The sequence below is a fragment of the Microtus oregoni genome, unplaced genomic scaffold, assembly GCF_018167655.1.
Source record: "Microtus oregoni isolate MIOR12 unplaced genomic scaffold, Mior012 000107F_ref0000227, whole genome shotgun sequence".
Classification (NCBI taxonomy): Eukaryota; Metazoa; Chordata; class Mammalia; order Rodentia; family Cricetidae; genus Microtus; species Microtus oregoni.
The window spans coordinates 2,432,183-2,453,810 of NW_024544725.1; the positions used below are offsets into that span (position 1 = coordinate 2,432,183).

The window sequence follows — 21,628 nt, forward strand, 5'->3', positions numbered from 1 at the left end:
CTAAAATGTTTACTTAAACTTTCAGTTTTCTGTATCTTTCAGAAATTTTACTTATCTATTATTATATACTGTTCATTTAAATATGAACATACCAAAATAATGAATATAATATTGTAGCCTTTAAAATTCTTTTTTGTAATCTAGTTTAAAATAAAACACATAATACTTATTAAGCTCAGTTTCTAAGATTAGCTTTTTATGTGACTTCAGGTTCCCTTTCAGTAAAATGTGCTTCACAATAAAATAATTATAAAAATATTAAGGATAGCATGAAGAATTGTAGACATGATGACACAGGATAACTCACAGTGGTATTGCTTGGTATTTGATAATTTAGTATTATTTCAGTTCTATTATAATATTCATAATTCAAAACTTATACTTGTAGAGCAAGTTCTAAAACAATTATTACTTACCTGATCTGTATTTAGATTTTCCACTTTTCTAATTGTTTTTTCATAAATTACATTGTTTCCTGGGAAGAAGTGGCCACCTCTTAGGAAAGGAGACAATGGTTCCTAATAAGAGATTAAATAACATGTTTTGATTTGAAAAGTGTAGTTTTCATAGGAACTCCAACAAATACCTAGTATCTATAGGCTCTGAAGTAGCAGATTTTAGGAAAGTAATGGAATGATTCATCAATATATTTCTTCCAGGAGAAAAAAAATCATTTTAGAAAACAGTCCATTATCAATGAGAACATTTTGATTTCCTTATTTTTTCTAGTTCTCTGTGGGAGATTTGAAGGATGTAGGAAGAATAACATTTGTTTCTCTGAATGAGAAATGAGTAAAAAGTACAAAGCAGATTGGGTCTGAGCTTCTGTGAATCCATTGACTCTAAGGCAGGACACAATAAAAGTTTCTTCTAAATTAGTCTAGCATGAGGTCGATATCATTTAAACTAGGGTCATAGGCAGGTTTCTTCCTACACAAAGGAATTACTAGAGAAATTTAGAATTAATATAGATCAATTTTACTAAACCATAAAGTAGGTAGAACTGCATTAAAGTATTTTCTTAGGATGCAACTCACATGTCATAGAAGTGTACAATTCCTATTTCTGATGATAATCAAGGCTACAATTCTCAGTACAACATATGTTTTGAGAACTGAGAGCAGAAGCTTTAAGAGTCACTGTACCTGTATAATCAACTAAATTGCTATAGTATTAGCCAAGTGCTTAAAAGATGTTACTCAATGAAATAAAGGCCTGTGATATATTTTAGATCGAAAGACTAATAAAGAATCAGACGAGGAGTCCAAAATAAATGTAATTTGCATCACATTCTTTTTTCTTCTCTTTACTTTTGAGAAAGGATCTCTCTACAGCCCTGGCTGCCATGGTACTCTCTATGCAGATCTTGCTGGCCTAAAACTCAAATTTCTGCTTACCTCTGCCTCCAAGTACAAGGGAACTAAAGGTGAGTGCCACCACATCCAGTTTCTCCCTTCTTTTGAGTTTAATTTGAGTTGTGAGGTTGTTTTATTCATTGATTCATCAAAAAACAAAACTGTGTTCATTTGTTTTGAATGTACTTATAGTAGATGAAATTGCTAATATACAGCAGAGATTGTTGTTTGGAAAACACAGCAATTACTCTTAGGTCTTAGACTAACTGGGCTAAAAGACTGATTGTTAAGAAGGAAAAAAATTCTGCAGCTCAAGTCCCCAGATCCAGATTTCTCAATGAACAAATTAGAAGTGATGCTTATAATCACACAATTGCTCAAAAAATAAGGGAAGATCAAAAAATAACTGAACACAAAAATGCTCCAGAGGTATCAACAGATGAGAATCGCAAAGCAGATTAGATTATAGCTGTTGTGAATCCATTGACTCTGACTTTAAAAATCAGTGGAAGCAGGTTTACTGGAAAGAAAAGGTATAGTGTCATGAAATAAGAGTTAACAGCTCTTTCTTCATCATCTGTATGCAGTGGATACCTAGGTAAGAAAGGCATTAACTTTCTCTGAAGTTTAGTGTGCTTATCACAAGGATAAAATATATGGGGTATTCTAGATCAAGTGATACAATATATTTTAAGGTACTATCAATCTTAACTTTTTTGTACATTGGTTTTTAATATACAGTTTCATATTTTAATATATTAAAAATGTTTTTGAAAATTTTGTTATAAATTTCTAGGACAATAATTTGAATTATACAAAATAGACTGTTTTAAAGCTAAAGAAAGTATTGACTCTGCATTTTTGATAGTAGATAAACAGATGACTGAATGAGAAGCGTAGTAACTCTTACATTGTTGATTTAAAATTTTCATAAAGAGGAAAACAAATGTAAGATTATCTTCTCTATGAAATGTAGCTTATTTTAAATCTTTATTAGTGATTTTCATGAAGAAAAAAGCTAAGATTTATAAACTACTGATGCTCTTTAGAGTATATTTTGATTTTCCTGTTGAAATGACAATAAAAAATGCACCCAAATTTAGATTATAAATTATCCAAATTTATAAGATTGTAAAAAAAATATTTATATGGATAATTACTCTAGAAAAGCAAATCAGCTAAAAACCTTAAATTGGAAATTGTGGAGTTCTTAACAGCCGAGGAGCTCAACAGTTTTAATGCTTTGGTATCTTCTTTGCTTTGGTATCTACATTTGATTTGGTGCCAAATCCACCCTAAAAATTAGCAGGTGTTTTCAAAATGGTTGATGTTATAACTTTAATTGTTACTTTCAAAACCTCCAGCAGTAGTTCTCACATTTAACAAAGTATGTAATTCCCAACATCTATCACACTGTTCCCAGGCCACAAGGCTATAATAGAGAAACATTTCTTAAAACGAAAATAAAAATTGGTTCATTACAAGTTCAAGTTATTCAGTTTTACGCATTGCTTCCAAGCTTTATGATCACACTTGGATTAATCAAGTAGCATAACTGTGGTTTGAAAGCCTTTTATCTTTCCATAACCCTGTCCTCATGTTCCCTTAGCCCTTTCCTTCTAGAAGAAATCAAATTAATGTAGTTAATGTCATCCCACCATGTTTCTTTACACTTCAAAAAACTGCCCTTTACTTTCTGTCCTTTCCAGCTCATCAAAGAGTAATTCATTCCTTTGTTTCCCTAAAGTTGTGTCTCGATGTGCATCTGAATTGTATCCCTCTTTTCTCCTTCAGAATCTCTCCGCATTTGCCTTTTTACTCTGTTGCATCACTCTTCACTCACCTTACTGATTCATTCTATCTACAAATCTTCCAGGGTTTCCAAGATTTAGCTTTCTCTTCTAGTGATACCTTTTCTTTTGCCTTTGACCAATATCCTTTTCAGAAAGGCATCCCCATACTTAACTTCCTCCACTTCCCTTTGAGAAGTATATCCATTAGCTTCCTGAATCTGGATCTTGCTCCAATGAGCATATTGAAACTGCTGTTTTAAATATCACTGTCACTTTCTTAACTGTCAAAGTTCATCCCCATATTTATTGTCTTTAGCTTTATGTTTACTTGACATGGTTACTCAATTTGTTCTATTTACTTGTTACTGTTTTAACAACCTTCTCTGAGAAGACATTTGCTGTGACAGTGAGTTCTTCTTTCTGTTCCCTTGAAGTGGATATTTCTCCAGTTCTGGCCTCTCTACCCCACAGCAATCACACCCATGCCTTTGTTATTGCCAGTAAACTTTAGATACCAACCCTCTTATTTGTATCTCCAATGTGACATTTAGCTGTGTCATTTTGAATATTCACTAGGTACCCTCTCTATTAAGCACCTCACATCCCACTGGCTCAAGCAGATCTTATGGTATTCCCCTTTAATAAACCAAATTCTCCTCATCTCTTCTTAATCTTTTCTATTGGCCACCATAACCCAATATCCCCACCTATCAGGCCTTTAGGCTCACATTTAATTTTTCTTCTGTCAGCCCCCGTAACACAGATTAGCTGTCAGAAAGGAGAAGAATTTGTGAAGACCTGGACAAAGTACATATATTTAATTTGTTTCCTTATATATAATGATTCTAATATTTTGTAAATTGTATCAATATATTACATGTCAAAACAAATATTTATTTAATTTTCCACAAATACCAAATGTGTTATCTGAAGTCAAACTGCAATGTAGTGGTTTGAATGAGCATAGCTCCCATAGACCCATCTGTTTTAATACTTGGTCTCCAGCTAGTGGAACTCTTTGAGAAGGATTGGACATGTGACCTTGTTAGAGGAAGTGTGTCACTGGGGAAGGGCTTGAAGGTTTCAGAAACCCACACCACTCCTTACCATTCTCTCTCTCTCTCTCTCGCTCTCTCTCGCTCTCTCTCGCTCTCTCTCTTTCTCCCTTTCCCTCTCTTGCCTAGTGCTTGTGGATGAGTTGTATGTTCTCACCTACTCCTCCTGTGCTATAGCTGTCTGCCTGTTGTCATACTTCCTGGCACTATGGCTATGGACTCACCCTTTGGAATCATAAACCACCAAATTAAAGTCTTTCTTTCAATGTTGCCTTGGTCATAGTGTTTTATCACGGCAATAGAAAGGGAACTAAGACAAGAGTCAGTACCAGTGTGTGGGCTATTGCTGTGACATGTCTAACCATACTGTTTCGTATTTTGCCCATATCCTCTGGTTTCAGAGGTAAACGGTATTAACAACGAGGCTAACAACAATTCTTAGAATATTTTCACAAAGAATGTAGTTGCCTTTTGTCCTTATGCTAAGAATCTGCCTGCTGGAAGGAAAACTGAAGAGTGTCAGACTAGTTTTGCTGGGAGTGAAGATTTCAGGTATTGCCAAATATTGCCTGTGTCATGTGGCTATGAGTGATCACTACTATGCTGATCTACAATGAAAAAAAAAGCAAGCAGGGCAAAAAAAATACAAAATGTACAGTTCGAGGAAAAAAGGAACACTAGGATATTAACATTGAAGCTTTAGTCTGTGATAAAAGATATGGAGAAATGTAATAATGGTAGTGACCCTCAGTGCAAGAACCCGCCCAGTAGTAGGCTCTCAGCTACTGCTCCAAAACTCTGCCTGCCTGCTGTTGCCATGATCCCTGCCATGATGGTTATGAACTCACCATCTAACACTGTAAGCAAGCCTCAAATCAGAGGCTTTATTTTATAGGTTGCCTAGATCCGCATGGTATCTTGTCATGTCATCAGAAAAGTAACTAAGATAATTTGCATTTCTCTACTGGTATCTATCACTCACACCATGCATTTTCCAAAGGATTTTACACAGTCATTTGTGGACATGCCTTACTTCCTACACTAAAAGAAAATGTAAGCACTTTTTAAAAAAAAATGCCTTATTTCCTTATTCCTAGTTGAAGGCTATAGAACAGTAGTTCTCAACCTGTGGGTCATGACTGCTACAGGGACACCTCGTATTATCAGAAAAACACATATTTCTGGTGGTCTTAGGAACTGAGACTCCTTCTCTTTCATGTCCATGTGGGTCCACCCACATGCAGACACACACAGCAGTACAGAACTGTGTTAAAGGTCACCACATTAGGAAGGTTGAGGACCACTGCTATAACATATCTTCTCCATATCAGGATTATCACAATGAGAAACTTCAAAAAACTGATAAATATCATTAGATTTCACCCACTAATGAAATGAATGCGTTTTCTTCATTTTTAGATAAAATGTAAGTCAGTATATATAAATCCTATGATTATAATGACAAATTGAGGATAAGGAAAATCAGAAGCAACCACAAATAAAAGGTCTGAAAAGAGACAGAAAGAATCATAACTAGACACGTTGTTTGGGATTATTTTAATTCCAAAAACAAGGAATAAAATTTGGAAAAACTAGGAGGTGAAAGAGGATGAGGTTACCATTTAAGAGCCTCAATTTATTATCAACATTGAAATTAAACTAAATCTTCTCCTGGAGAGATTTAAAAGTGAAAAATACAAAAGAAATATACCTAAAAAAGAAAATAGGAATACACACACACACACACACACACACACACACACACACACACACGGACAGAGTGTTAAAGCTATTTTGCAAAACCAATTCGCGTTATTTTAGTTTACAAAGAAAGTGGCTTGAATTTTGTTTTATTGCTCAATAAAAGGCAGAGTTCAAAATCTTTAAAAGGACCAATTTTCTCCACTGTTCTGTTAAATTTTCCTGAGGAAATGTTTGCAGTTCAGCATGGTCTGAGATAACGAGTTCTTAAAGGAACAAGCCCAATGTTCTTAATATGCCCTTACTTATACACACATGTCAAATTTTGCTGCTTTTTAAACAACATGGTGTAAAAGTAAATATGTAATTACATAATTTATTGGATAATCATTTAAGGTCTATTATGAGTTGTTCTTCACTGTTATTTTTCTTATGCATTATTCAAGTCCATTTCCAACTTCATCACTTTGTAACTCAATGTTCCTGTAGCACTTAAGAACTTATTCCTCAAGAATAAGAAAAATACATTTTAAAGAATATGCGCTTCAGGCTTGGGAGATGACTTGGTTGATAAAGTGCTTGTTGTGTAAGCATGAAAACCAGAGTTTGGATACTTGGCATTCAGAAAAGTCTGTTCATGGTATCATATCTAACAACTTAGCCTTGGGGAAGGAAAAACAAGTAGATACCTGGAGCTTACTGACCAGGCAGGCTAGCCTTACCTATGAGTTCCAGGTTCAGCAAGAAAAGAAAGGCACACCGTGATTGAAGAGGACACATGATGCTAACTTCTGATCTCCACATGTACTTACATACATAGGTAAACATAAACATACATATACATCATATTACCATATACAAGAATAAATACCTACGTAAGTAGAAGAACATGAAACATTTGGCTAAAAAAGCAGATTAGATGTGTATAAGTACAGAACATACTAGAAATTCTGTCTTTTTAAGAAGCCAATATATTAGGGTATAGTCACCTAGTATGCACTCTACTCCAATCGCAGGACTGGGAAGTGAGCAGTAGAGGGACGAAGGTTAGGGAGACCCCACTGAGGGTCTCCTTACTGCACCTAGTCCAGCCACCTTGCCCCTGTTTCCAGACTTGTTGCTTAACTATTTTATTATGCAAAGGAAGGAGCAGGCAACTGCTTTAATTATAATCACGTCCTTCTTCTATGTTTACACAAATTTATGAAAACTCAAGCAAATATCCAAAGTAATCATCACCTTATTCAGATCCTGTGTGTTCGCAAATTCACACAAACACACATGCACAACTAGCAGATTCCTTAATTAAGGAGACTCAAGAACATGATTTTAATAAGTAAATTTAAAAAAAAGAGGTGGAATAGTAGCAGAAGTACATCCTCTACACCATCTAGATTAGGAAAGATTTCTTCTCTTTCTAATGGAGAAATGAAGAGTAAAGGGAAAAATGTCTTGTCTCTATTCATACCCCAGTGTTTCCTATAGGGAGGTTGAAGCCTTAAGAGGCCAAAATGTTCCGTTGCCACTAGAAGATGAATGTGTGCATGTATATGTGTGTGTGTGTTTGTGTGTGTGTGTGTGTGTGTGTGTGTACTCAAGGAAGGTTTATTATCATGGAAAAATGCTGTCTTAATTTTCTTCTCAAATTAGACAGAGGAAACTATGTACTTTGTAAAACATACGATTATATATCTTAGTTAAAAATATAATAATGTAAATTTCTAAATATCTCATTACTAAGTACATAATTCACACATCAGAGGCTACAAGCACATGAAAACATTTTTTGAGCTTTTGACTTTTAATCTTCTTCCTAGTCCACAGGTGAAAGTCAAATGCAAATACACTAAACCTTCCAGCTCCCAGTGTTGTGGTTGGTAGATTTTATGGGAAGCCTGTGAAGACCTTTGTTCCTTTTCTCTATGGTTCAAAGTGCACCAAAGTCCCTTGCACTGCCAGGGTGGGGCTATAGAAAAGAAAGTATTATAACAGCCAAGCTGTTTGGAACTTTTTCATTGCTATATCAGAACAGAACGGTGCATGGCACCCTGAAACTAAAAATGGAGTTTTATATTAATGATTAGAAGTGCACTTTTTAACTGGAAGATAGGCCAGCAATCTGCGTTTAAGGATCTAGTAACTGACTCACCCACTGGAAAAAGAGATCACATGACACCTTACCTGTTCAGGTTTTTGTACTATGTATCTCCTAATGGTAGTTTGTGGATACGTAGTAACTTTCACTGTTGGAGAATGAAGTTCCTGTAAAGAAAAATGAAATCCAGACAAATACATATAACTATCATTATGGGTAATTAATAATAAGGAACAATTTTCATGGTGAACATTATATAGTCATTTTCATTAATAATGTTTTGTGACTTTATGATTTATTTAACTTTAGTGTTGGAAATACTTTTACAAAGCAGCATTTGCTCAGTGCTGTTGTAAGTAGTTGATTATACTAATTTCTATTTTTACCATACTTTTTCATATTTTATTATGTTTTTTATATATTCTTCTCTGCTAGAGTTTGCAAGGTAAAAAGTTCTATGAAAACTAACAGTTATTTATCCTTACATTCTACCCTACCTCTTAAGATTCAATACCTAATGACAATAAATACTTTACAAAAATAATAGAGGTACTATTCTTTCATAAAATATTGAAAGTGAATATTTCCAAGACTCCAGTTCCTAATTCATTTTTATATATACATACTGGAGATATATTGGAGTAGAGTGAAATTGCATAAATGGTGATAGAACATATTAAATAGGGTACACTATTTTCCCTTTTATTGTGCTTCTCTTCCCATTTTGGAAAAGTTCTGCTCCTTGTTTTTATGTCTAAGTTTTCTACAGTCTTCTGAACCATCTAAGACACAAACAGAATCGGCAGTTTCTCAGAAAATTAGGAAACAACCTTCATCAAGACCCAATACCACTTTTGGATATATACTCAAAGGATGCTCAATTGTGCTACAAGGACATGCACTCAACTGTGTTCATAGCAGCATTGTTTGTCATAACCAGAACCTGGAAACAACCTAAATGTCCTTTGTCCAAAGAATGGATAATGAAAATGTGGTACATTTTACACGGAGTACTACACAGCAGGAAAAAATAATGACATCTTAAATTTTTCAGGCAAATGGATGGAGCTAGAAAACATCATTTTGAGTAAGGTAACCCAGACCCAGAAAGACAATTATCACATGTACTGACTCATAAGTGGTTTTTAAGCATAAAGCAAAGAACACCAGCCCACAAATCACAATCCAAGAGAACCTAGACAACAATGAGGACCCTAAGAGAGACATACATAGATCTAATCTACATGGAAAGTTGCAAGAGACAAGATCTGAGTAAACTGGGATCATGGGGACATTGGGAGAGGATGGAAGGGAGGGGAGACGGAAGAAGGGGAGCAGAGAAAAATGTAGAGCTCAATAAAAATAATAATAAAAAAGAAATAATAGTGTTCATAGTCATTGAATAGAATTGTAGCATTATGTTTCCTGTTCTATTTTAAAGTCTATTTAAAATAAGGGCCTCAAAATTGCCCTAAATCTTCTCACTCATCTCACTTCCTCCTACCTAGTCTGAGGCAAGAGAATTTGGAAAATTTAAAATTAGTAAAGTGACTTGAATCTAAATAACAACTGGTTTAAAGTAGGTGTCTCCACTGGGGTATTTATTTTTAAGAAATTCATTGCAAAATTCCCTTTTCCTACATTTTATTAATCTGTTTTCTTTCTAAACTTTCTAAGAGAGAACTGTGTTGCAATGACATGTTTAGATAAAAAGTTAAGCTTAAATTCAATTCATATTAAATAAGTTGTACAGAAAAATTACTCATAATTTACATGATGTCAACTTCTTTTTTTTCTGGAAGACATGGGTTCTGAGTATGAATCAAATGCAGTATGACTTCCAGGCTCTCTGATTTTTATTATTTCTTTTTCTGTTGGCCCAATCCACCTGCCCATCTGGCTATTAGTAATATTTTCAAGGCTATGGACAATCACCATACATCACAAGGATAGTGCAATATGACACACCCTATAGCCTGGTACATATCCTTAATGTACTCAATAAAAAATACTCATGCATATAAAAATAAGCAGAGCCAATCAGTAGAATAGCACAGTGTGTTTGCATCCAAAAATCAGAAAGGGTACCTCCCCTTCTCTTCTCAGTCTCTTTATTACTTCCTTACTGTTTGTTTTACTCATTACCTAAATAATTCTATATGTTTCTGTCTATTGTTAGAAGCTGGGCCTGCTTGTACATGCTTCAGTTAACATTGCAGATAATCCACATCAGAACTGTGTAGGAGGGTTCAATGGAGAACTCGATGCTGGGAAGACTGGGAATTTCCACCTATTCTTGCTGCGGGCGTGATTTGTCACCACAGAAGCAGCACTAGGCAGCCGCTCGGATGTTCTCTATGAACAGCATAAAGCAGATGCAATCTTGGACCATGGAGCTGAATATCTCCATTGTCTTTTTTTTTTTTTTGCCCCACCTCTGCCATAGCACACTTCAGAGGAAGTTTTCAGGATTTATATTGTCAAAGGCACTAATAGATTCATGCTGCAGGCTACCTGCATGGAAAGGAGCTGGAGCAACTGGGGGCACATTGACCACCTTGTGTACTTACTTTGCTAAGAATTTAACTGTTTTCAAGCACATGCATGACTCACATCTGTGTCCCTTTCCGAAAGGTTAGAAGCTTCCAAAGTCTAACACACTTGGGCTCCAGCTCCTTTGAAATTAGTTCCTATTTATGGACCGTTTGGATCACCATTGTTCTAGATTTCGTTTCAATGACTGCATTGCCACCAGACTTGGTGTATTTTGGATTATCATTACAGTAGGTGATATTACGGAAAGACCAGAAACTTGCAGCCACACTTACTGTCTCTGGGATCATAATTTGGCTGTTCTTTGCTTTCAAAAGTCTGTTGTTCTGATTCTGGATCCCATCTTGGGGGAGTGGTGGTTTGAATAAGTTTCCCTTATGGAGTCAGGTAGCTGAACATTTGGTTCCAGTTGGTGGTACTGTTTGAGTAGAACATGGAATATTTAGGTGGAGGAATCTTTCTGGAGGAAGTACTTCATTGCGGATGGGCTTTGTGGGTTTATAGACACACTCTACTTCCAGAATATTTTCTGTTACATGTTTATGGTTAAGATATGATCTCTCAGATTTCTGCTCCCGCCACCTCTTGGTATGGTTCACTTACCATTATGGACTCATCTTCTGGAACTATAAGCCCAATAAAGTCTTTCTTCTTGTGCTTCCTAGTGTTAGTCAACTTGACACAAGCTAGAGTCATTAGAGAGATGGAAGCCTTAATCAAGAAAATGCTTCCATAAAATCAGGCTGCAGGAAAGCCTATAGACAACTTTGTTAATTGGTATGGAAGGACCCAGTTTATTGTATGTGGACCCCGGGCAAGCGGTCCTGGGTTCTATGAGAAAGCAAGCTAAGCAAGCCATGGAGAACAAGCCAGTAAGCAACACTCTTCCATGGATTCTGCGTTAATTCCTGACTCCGCAATCCTGCCCTGTCTGAGTTCCTGTGCTAACTGCCTCCAGTGATTAACAGTGATGTGGAAGCATAAGATAAATAAATCCAGTCCTCCCCAAGTTGTTTTTGGTCATGGTGTTTTATCACAGCATTCCCAACTCTAAGACAGAAGTTGGTATCAGGATAGTGGGGTACTGCTGTGACAGACAAGATCATGCTGTTTTGGGAGGATTGTGGAGAGACTTTGGAACTTTGAGCTGGAAAAGTCATTGAACGTTGAGAGCTCAGTGAGCTCTTCTGGAAGACATCAATGTTGATAGCAGTACAGATGATGAAGCCCTGGTCTGTGACGTGACATAGGGAAATAAAGCCTCTATCAGGTCATTTGTATGAAGGATCTGTGGTGGCTTATCAGCTGGAGCTGAATAATTGGCTGTGACTAACAAGAGACCAGAACTACTAAAGTAAAACCTTTTCCTTGCTGCGACAACCGTTGCTGGTCAGCTGTGATGAAGAATCAGTGGGGATTAAGAAGAGATCAGCATCACTGAGATGAAGTCTTCTAGGAAGTGGTTCCTGAGAGAACACAGAAGCTGTGTTCTAGAGGTGGCCTAGGTTGGCAACTGAGCTTGGTAATGCCTAAGAGTCACCCAGGTGGTACTAGTTTTGAAAGCATGAGGAGGTCACCGAGAGCACCTGAGTTTTAGCATTGTGAGAGGCCATTAGTAAAGGTGCATCCTCAGTTGCAGTTGAAGACCCAGAATTTGAGGCTTGGCACTATGAAGAGAGCCTATGGGAGGGTATTGTTGAAGTGCAGCCCAGGTGCAGCAAAAGACCCTAGCATTTTGGAGATGCCAGTACCATGGGATGACCACTAAGAACAGCCCCAGCTGTTTGAGTTCCTGTGCTGACTTCCTTCAATGATGAATAGCAATTTGAAAGCAAAAACAAACCGTTTTCTCCCCAATTAATTTTAGTTATGATTCCTTATCACAGTAATGGTAACGTTAATTAAGACACTTCCCTAATCAATTGTGGTCATAGTGTTTTATCATAGCAACAGGAAAGTAACTAATATATGGTATGTAAATGATTATCATTCCTACTTACAGTCCTGGTCCCCACTCTTTTCCCTCACCAAGGGCAAAGACTTCTGCCATCAGGGTCGCAAGCTGTAAGAAGCACGTAGGTCCTTGTGCTTACAGACAAGCACTAGGGGGACCAGAAATGCTTAGCACTCCTAGTTGTCATTTCAAAGGGAGGTACATAACTTGTTTTCATTTTGTTTTGTTTTGTTTTTGGCCAGAATGCTGAGAACAGATGTGCTTAGTAGCCTAATGACATCTGTACTATCTGTATGGCCAGGCAACACTAGTTCCCCCAGATTTATGTTTATCTCAGTCAATCTACAGTGCTTTCCTCCCAGAGCCCTTATCATGAGCATTGTTTACCTTGAATCTGCTTCCTTAGTTACTATATATAAACCTATCTTTCACCTGTATTTTTACAAGAGGTTCAATGCAATCATGTCTTAAGCATTATTGTATACATGGGATTAGGTTAATTATCATGAGAAAATATTTTTCCAAATTGTGCTATACTTACATACGTCTAAAAATAAACTGCCCAGTGTCAAATTTTGGAAGTTTGAACTAGCACTGCCTACTGAGTCACGTTTAATCAGACTTTCTTTTCCACTCACTGAGAGATTCTGCTCGCTGTAGTGTTTGCAGAGACTCCCACAGCAAGTTAGGGAATAAGAGTGACTAATTTATGCTTCATTTATGGATATTTAAATGCTTTAGAGAAAGGACTTTGGGCAACCTCTACAATGACTTGGGTATTTTTATTTTACCCACTGATATCAGTTTTGAGAAAATCTAAAAAGTTTCATAGATCAAGGAGAAAAGATCTGGATCTAACATTTTGTAATTAAGAGTACCTGGTCTCTTGTCTGATTTGCTTTCTGGAGAAGGATTGATGGTGCTTGCTCAATGGTCAGATAGTCCTCTGGTACTTCTTTGTGGAGAGTGAAAGCCAGTTCAGATGCGGAGTCACTTTTCAAATTAAGGTTATTCTCTAGTTAAAGCTAGCTGATGTGGCCACACAAAGTACATTGGAGACCACAAAGAAATGTGCTATGCAAGTATGACCAATAGCAACTCAAGAAGCAATAGCAGCAGCTTGGGGACTAGGTGCCTCTTTATAAATTTTAAAATATGCATGGTGAGATTTTTTTTATAAAGTATTTTGTTTTGCTGTATCCATCCCTGCAGAATTAGAACAAAATACTGCTTAATGTTAGTCAATTAAAATTTTGGCTTTATCTGGGCATTGTAGCATACCCCTTAAAATATTCATCGTGTTGGAAGTAGAGAGCCACAGATTATATTAAAAGAGACAAAAGAGACAGAAACCCTGTATGTATTGCTGCAGGCCTGTAATTAAAGTACTTAGGAGGCTGAAACAAGGGTATCTGGCTTTGCAGATTAGCCTGGTGTACATACCTAGACTTGTCTCAGAAGTTCAATAAAAAGGGAAGAAAGAAAGACAGAAAAAGAAAAAAAACACTAGAATAAAGAAAAACTGGAAATGTTTTATAGAAAAGCTCAGTATTATTAATATAAGAGGCTTGTTTTACATTAATGAGAACAAGATCTGTAAATTAGTAGTGAAGTAATCAAATACATATACAATTAAATAAAATAATGCTCAGAAATTATGAACGAAAGCATGGGAAGTTGGGAAGATTATAAGAGCCAGAAATCAAGACTATCCCTAGCAAAACCTTATTTGCTGGATCTAAAACCATTGCATACATGAATTCACAGTGACTGTGATTGCATGTATAAGACCTGTCCAAGATCAAACCAGTCAAAATACCAACACAGTTGAGGGAGATCATGAAGTCCCACCCCTACCTAAGGGAGCATCTGGAAACTGATAGCTACTAGGGGATGGGAAGTAAGATTTTGTCAGGGATGTGTCCCTGAGAAGCTCTCATTCTCTAACAAAGGCTCCAACAGTCATACCTATACAGGAAGCACCAAGAGAACTCTGAAAAATTGATAAAAGCTCATGAAGGCTGGAGAAAAGGGTGTTGTGAGGGAAGGATATGAATCAATGGAGGAGGAATAGAAAGCAGATTTGATCAAAACACATTATATGCAAAATTCTCAATAAACATATGAGGGAAAAGAAAGTGGTTAATAAACCTCAAACTATTCAACCAAACTAGGAATCAGAGCTTAACAACAGCAAAATACTATGTGTTGGCCAGAAACTTCAAATAGCATCTTCTCTCTTGTTTACACCCTCAATTGTGTGCTCCTGTCCCGTGTGACTACAGCTTTAATATGCTTTATTTCTTAGACTTTTTTGCATGTATCAGTTAAATAAATCTTTTTTATTACAGATCTCCTTTAGATATACAATACTTACATTAAAACCTAATCCAATAACTAGTATTATTAGGTCATAAAGGTGAAAGATAATTACAGTCGGTTTGTTATTGAAATCATACACTCATAATGAGCATAATCTCTTGTCCTGTAAGGGTCTACCTCTAAATATAAATTTTTAAGTATAACCACTTGCAAAGGCAGTTCCTCAGTCAACCCAAAATGCAGATGTTTTATTTGCACTAAAACCAAGAACCCTTAAAATAGCCACACTCACCAGAAGATTCTCAGCTAAAATTAAACTACGCTTAAACTGAATGTTTGAATGAGAGAGAGTAATGGAAGTAAAAATGTAATTCATGGCACTTGCTGCACATTCTTTTCCTGAGCAGGACTTATTTTCATATGAGAAAATTCTCTTCCTTTGTGAATGTGTAGTTCTATAAAGATCTAAAGAATGTTCTCACATATGAACATGACTTACACAAAAAGGAGAAAAACAAATCTAATGTAGCATACAACCTTGTTTACCTGTTCGGCATTTTGTGTTATATGTAGAGTGCTTGGCGCGCAAGTAGAGATTTTCAGAGTTGGAGAATGGAGCTCCTGTTGAGAGAAACAAGACATTCAGAAATTGTTTCAGAGCACTGTGCTTTGCAAGTCTCCTGTCACTGGGATTATTAGCTCATACAATTTAAAGGATAACATGTCCTTTATATTTTTACAATAATCTTATTAGTCACAAATAAGAGCACTGCATATAGCTTTCTTTGATGGTGTCTATCTTTCCAAAGGGTACATTTGCTGAATTAATTGGCCAACTTTTTAAAGTAACCTAACAATAAAATAAATCCTAGAGCACTTTTATAGCAGCCCAGTCTTGTATCGTTAGCTTTTATTTTTTCTTCTTTGACAACCATACAAATATATACCACAATGGTATTTTATGTCTTATGTGAATAAGATAAAAAACTTGTTGGGCAAAAACAAATAAAAATTATCAAACTAATAGAGGAAACTACCTTTGAAAACATGAGTGTTACTTTTAGATTCTTTGAAGTTGGCTCCATCCCTCTTAATCTGTTCTGGTACCAGCTTTAATTCTGGACTCAGCACTACTGCTTCAAAATCATTCACAGAAGTGAAGCGGTGTGGTATTCATAGTGATTAGACAAAAATGATTACCCTTTTGACTATGCTATACCATTGTTTATCTTTCTCCCCAAGTTAGTTAATATGCATTGCCTCATTATTGTGTACAGGTACTGGGGATCCAACCTGAGACCTCACATGTTACCCAAGTGCTTACCACTAAGCTCCATCCCCATCTCCAGATTGCAAAGTTGATAGCATTACTCAAGCTCCTCACACCTCCCTATAATTTACAATGGATTGACGTGCCTCCAGGATATTTTCCCACAAACAGAAATGTTTTACTAAGAAAGGGATAATTAAAATTATCACAGGTATACAAGGTAAACACTGACAAGTTTATCAGAAGCCAAGCTACAGTGGAAGTATAACATGTGTTTTTAAAACACTTGCTCAAACTGGAGACTGTTCTAGACACTTTTGCACTTTTTTATCATTTTGTCTTCAACTTGTTACATTTTCATCTTGCCCTTCTTTTGTGTCAACTTCAATAACACAGATTCAGTATTTTCAGGCACCTCTGAATAGGTTCCTGCATTTCCTGCTAGAAGCTAAAAATTGTTCAGGTAAATGCAGAAGGTTACAGACTGTACAGCAAAAAAGGTACATATTCTTCACTTCAAAAAATGATTCCAAATACAACCATGTGCTAATGGATCTGGTAAAAAGATCATGGGGGAAAAAAGAGAAGTTATTCTATATGAACATAATGCTTCTATTCTTTTTTAAAAAAAAATTAGTGAGATATTTTAATAGCATATTAATTATACAAAGTAAACGGTTTCATCATGACAGTCACATGCATAAAATGTTGTTAGATTATAATTATCTTTTTATTGATCCTGCAGTCATTTCCTGTTTCATAAGAAGTGAGAAATTGTTTGTGAATGAATCAATGAAGAGCATGTCATAATTTAAAGGTCACCACAGTAATAAGGTTTCTTTTTTTAGCAGTCTTTCTAAGTGTTTAATTTTGTATAAATCACACACATATGTATATGTATATGCGAATATATAGAGAGAGCCTTTATACTGAAATCATTAAATTCAATGGGCAGTGATATTTTGATTCACACAGCTTTTGAACCACAGTCTGATAATTAACTCCTGATAATTAAGTAAGGCACAGATGAGGTGTTTTGTTATCATGGTACAATAGAAAGGTGCCTGGGCTTGGAGTCGGGCTACTTGGGTTTGAACCGTGTTATAGGTCTGGACAATTTGTGATATTGGGTAACTCTTGTCTCTTCTAGGAAGTTCAGTTTCCTTGTGTGGGAAACGACATGAGGTTGTGTGTAAACACGACTTAGATAATCCTTACTCTCTGTTTTATTTCTAATATTTCTATAAACAAAGGAAGATCATTTTTATACTTTAAACTTATTTTTCCATATTGGTTCCATATAGACAAAATAATTTTAAATTCTTTAAGCTTGTCATTTTTGCTTTCCTTTAATGATGATGTTACTGATGATGATGAGATAATAACACATATTATGAGTTTTCTATTTCAAGCAGCTTATATAGCATTTTCTAAGTCAATACTTAAAACAAGTTCATAAGAAAGGTACCAGAACAACCCCATTATACTCACAAGTAATGTTATATAAAGAAGCTCAATTTAATAGGTGAAAGTCATACAGGCAATATTAAGTACTAGAATTTCAATAAAAGTAGCATGGCTCCAGAAATCACACATTTAATCAATCTACATTACCATATTTATAACTTGCTTGATTATACTTTGTTTCATACATTGAAAAATCTACTTATAAAGTAAGTTATGATTAGATGTTATATTAGGAGCCTAAATATATTTTTATTTGCTTCTTTAAAATTAGTTCTTGTGAAAAGTAACATTTATATTTTTGGCTATTGGAGAATTAACTGAAGACTTTGTGCATGCTAGAAAAAGGGTTTTACTTCTAAGCTATATTCTGGCTATTGTTTTCTGTGGCAGCATTTCAGTATGTACCTCAGGCTGACCTCATCATTTCCCTGCCTTTAGTCACAGTCTCCTTGAATTACAGGGGTGCATTATCACACCCACTTCAAAAGCAACTTTTGTATTCTTCAAAATATTACACCTATCTAAAAGTGATTGCATGAGGAGACAGTCCTGATTAAATAATTTAAGCTGTTATAAATTAAATAAAGGGTATCTGTAGACTGCATGATAGATTTGCAAAATATAGCCTCAGGGCTCTAAATTAAATAAGGTACTGAAGTTCTATTTACCACCTACATCATTTAATCCCTTTAATATTTCAGGATAGTTCTACTTTTTCTTATAAAATATACACTATATTATTGAGTCATCTATCCTTGTGGCTCAGAAATGATAAACATCACCTTGTTGTCAACTTTCTTTACACATAAGTCTGGTGAAATCAATGTTCATAATTACACAGGTGAGATTGGTAGAAAATCCAGGTCTGTTTGTCCTCTGTTGCCTCCAGTAATGATTTTCAGCTTTGACAAAGTTGTAACAGTGCTGCTCCTTCTCTTCCTCATTTACTTTTTATGAAGTAGACATGGCCTTGGCAATTTTAAAATCAGAGTGGATTGAAATCAGTTGACTTTTTGAGGAAATTTTGCCACACCACTCAAAATAATTTTCTACATCGTAGCACATACTTCATCAGAGCTAGAATCTTTGGTTTCCAGTAGGGAATTCACTATTCACAAAAAATGTATCCATTTTCAACTGTTAAAATAGCTATGTTTCTTCAGAGTTAAATCAGTTGAAGTGTAATGGGCCAAGTTCCTCAGTTATTTACTCTAATAACTGCTTTTCAGAATCACAGGGCAGGGAAGAAAGTCAGAGGCTGGGAAACTGTTATTCTCATGTAGACATTAAAGAAAACCTACAAAACATACCCTATGTTCTTAATTTAAGAATTGTTTGGAGAATGGAATTAAAAATCAGAACAAATGCTATTTTGGTCCTCTAATAAGTTTTTATGCTATTCTATGGTGATAAAAATAGCATTATCACCAAATGGCTTATTATAATAAAAATACAAACATGTTTAAACTGAGACACTTTATTATCTAATTAGAATGAACTAAAGAAGATAATTGGTATAATGGAAATATTTGAAAAAGGCTTCTAAATTCAGTGATGCATAATTCATTGAAATAGCTGTGTTAACTTGGGAAGTTATCTTTGATGGTTGGAACACTGGATTTTTTAATTTGTATTCTTGTTTTATTTTCTCTGAAAACCAAGTCCTGCATAACCAAAGCTAGTCTTGAATTTCTGTGTAAGCCAAAATAACTCTGAACTTCTGATTCCCAAATCCTTTTAAGCCAGACATGTATGACCACATGCAGTTTATGTGGACACTGGAGATCACACACAGGGATTCATATATTTTAGACAAGCACTCTAGCAACCGAGCTGTATCTCCAGCCCTCTTTCTATGTGTAATGGATGTTACTTGTTGTGTAACAGGGTAGAGAGATAGATTGTTTAGCAGACTATAATCTCAACCCTTATCAAAGTTATAATCAGTTAGCAGATAAAAATTTACAATTAAAAGTGAAATAAGAGCTATAAGGAGTTAACTATAGAAACTTCAAGTGGTAAGAGGTACAGTTAACCTCACCATAACCAAAGACTGGATTACAAAGAAATATTAGAGGAGGGTAATAAATCTTGCTACAATTTTATCAGGTGCAGAGAAGTGTAAACATTGGGGGCTTATTTCGAGAACAGAGGTATATATTTGGTTGAATAAGATTTCAACAAAACAATGTATGTACATAGGAAGCAGATCACAAGCAGATCTAAAACTCAGACAAAGAAATTTATAGACTGAATCTCACTGAAATTTTTATGGGGAGAGGAATGACATGAAGTATTTGCAGAGTCCTTGAGAAGTTTTCTAGAAAAAAATTTAGGTGTATTGATTTTGGGAGTAATTCAAAATAATTTTGTATTGGAATATCTACATTGGATGCAATAACTTTTCTATAGTTTTGATTGAGTAAAAAAATGGGCTAAGGGAAAGCTCATAAATGCTTGGCCCCATGTGATTAAGAACATGTGTCAGGAGACTGTGTTGGAGAACAGCTGATCACATCACAATAGATTAAGAAACAGAGAAAGTGATCCAGGAACTGACCAGGGACAATATATACTGAAGGACATACACAAAGGGAACTTATTCTTTTAGAGATGCCACAGTTCCCTGAAAGTTTATAGATTCTCCAAAAACAGTGCTACCAACTCAGGCATAGATGTTTAAAACATGAGCCTGAGAGTGCCATTTTATAATCAAGCCACAATAACACCCAGGCTAAAGTTCGTGTAAGTAGATAAGTGGGTAAGTAAGTGCTATGTTTGAGGCAAACATCTTTCCTTAGAAAGTTCCAAATAAAGCTTGGTGTGTAGATGAGTACTGAAGAGTTATAATAGTCCTCACAAGAGAATCTTTGGGCACATAAGTAATGTGTCAAACCATTAGAGGGTTATAGAATGAAATTTAATAAACAAAAGAACTTCACTTTGACAGAATTTCATCAGCAGGGCAAATACATGAATATATCTAAAAGCAAACTAATTAACAGCTACAAGCAACAATAGCTCTAGGAACTGATAAGAGAACCGATCAAAATACCTGGCCTTTAACATCATATGCCATAACAATTGTGACAAATATTTATCCATCAAAACAACAGACTAAATATAAACAAGTCAATTTCAGATGCTTAATAAGACCTATGATCTGGAAAACAAAACTAACTGGCTCATTGAGTGACTTCCTTATGTCTATTAAGGTGATGTGCTGTTCAATTTTTTTAAGAAACAATATGTGCCTTTCTAGTTTAATTTCAAAGAAAGGCTGTGGAAGAATAACAGTCTGAAACAGTTCAAGTTAATAACTATGCCTTTACAAAAACCATATTCAGGAATTTGGAAAAGCCATAATCATAGAAAAGGAAGAAAAACCAGAGGTATGAAATACAAAAGGGGTAAGGGAAGGAGCAAAAAAAGCAGAATAAAGAGAAAGAAAATGCTTACATATTCTATTTACACAACATTTATTTTGATTTGCCTTTGAGTCTTGATTTTACAAATAATGTGCCAACCTTTCAGAGGTGTAAAGCCTGGGTGGAAGGACAGACCAAAGCAGTATTTTATGTGTGACTCTAGTTAATTCAAGCTAATATCAGTTGTAAAAGTAGACCACATCTAGATGAAAAAGCTGTAGGGTAAGAAGAATCTTAAAGATGACTTTTCAAGTGTGTTTTGAGGGGTAAGTACGATCAACAGATATCTTAGTCAGTATTAACTATTTACAGAACCTGGAATTTAAATAAAAAATGTGGCAGGGAAGTGGGGAGAGTGCCAAACTGAATGTGTTTAGGAAACAGCAGTATGGATATCTGGAATAGGAGATGGAAAGATGTAATAAATGGGGGACAGATTCAAAAGCAGAATTGGAGGTCCCAAAATGGTCTTCACATCACCAAGAACATTTTGTGTCATTATGACCATACATTCCATATCAAGGTAAAGAGAGATCTTATTCTTTCAATATTTCCACTAATGTTACCCCCAGGGCATTTGTACATTTGAAATAACTAAAAATTAATAAATTTCTTACATCACCATATGTTTTGAT

General features: G+C 35.4%; 1 protein-coding gene across 1 annotated transcript in view; it reads right to left on the reverse strand.

The window, feature by feature from the left end:
- The window catches only part of LOC121443470 (protein POF1B-like), a 56,222-nt gene that overhangs the window by 25,241 nt on the left and 9,353 nt on the right, over window positions 1–21,628 (reverse strand). The window contains exons 3-5 of the mRNA XM_041645220.1: window positions 15,375–15,449; window positions 8,086–8,166; window positions 417–518 (exon numbers count right to left, since the gene is read on the reverse strand). Coding sequence (XP_041501154.1) covers window positions 417–518; window positions 8,086–8,166; window positions 15,375–15,449 — 258 coding nt within the window. The remainder of the gene's footprint in view (window positions 1–416; window positions 519–8,085; window positions 8,167–15,374; window positions 15,450–21,628) is intronic.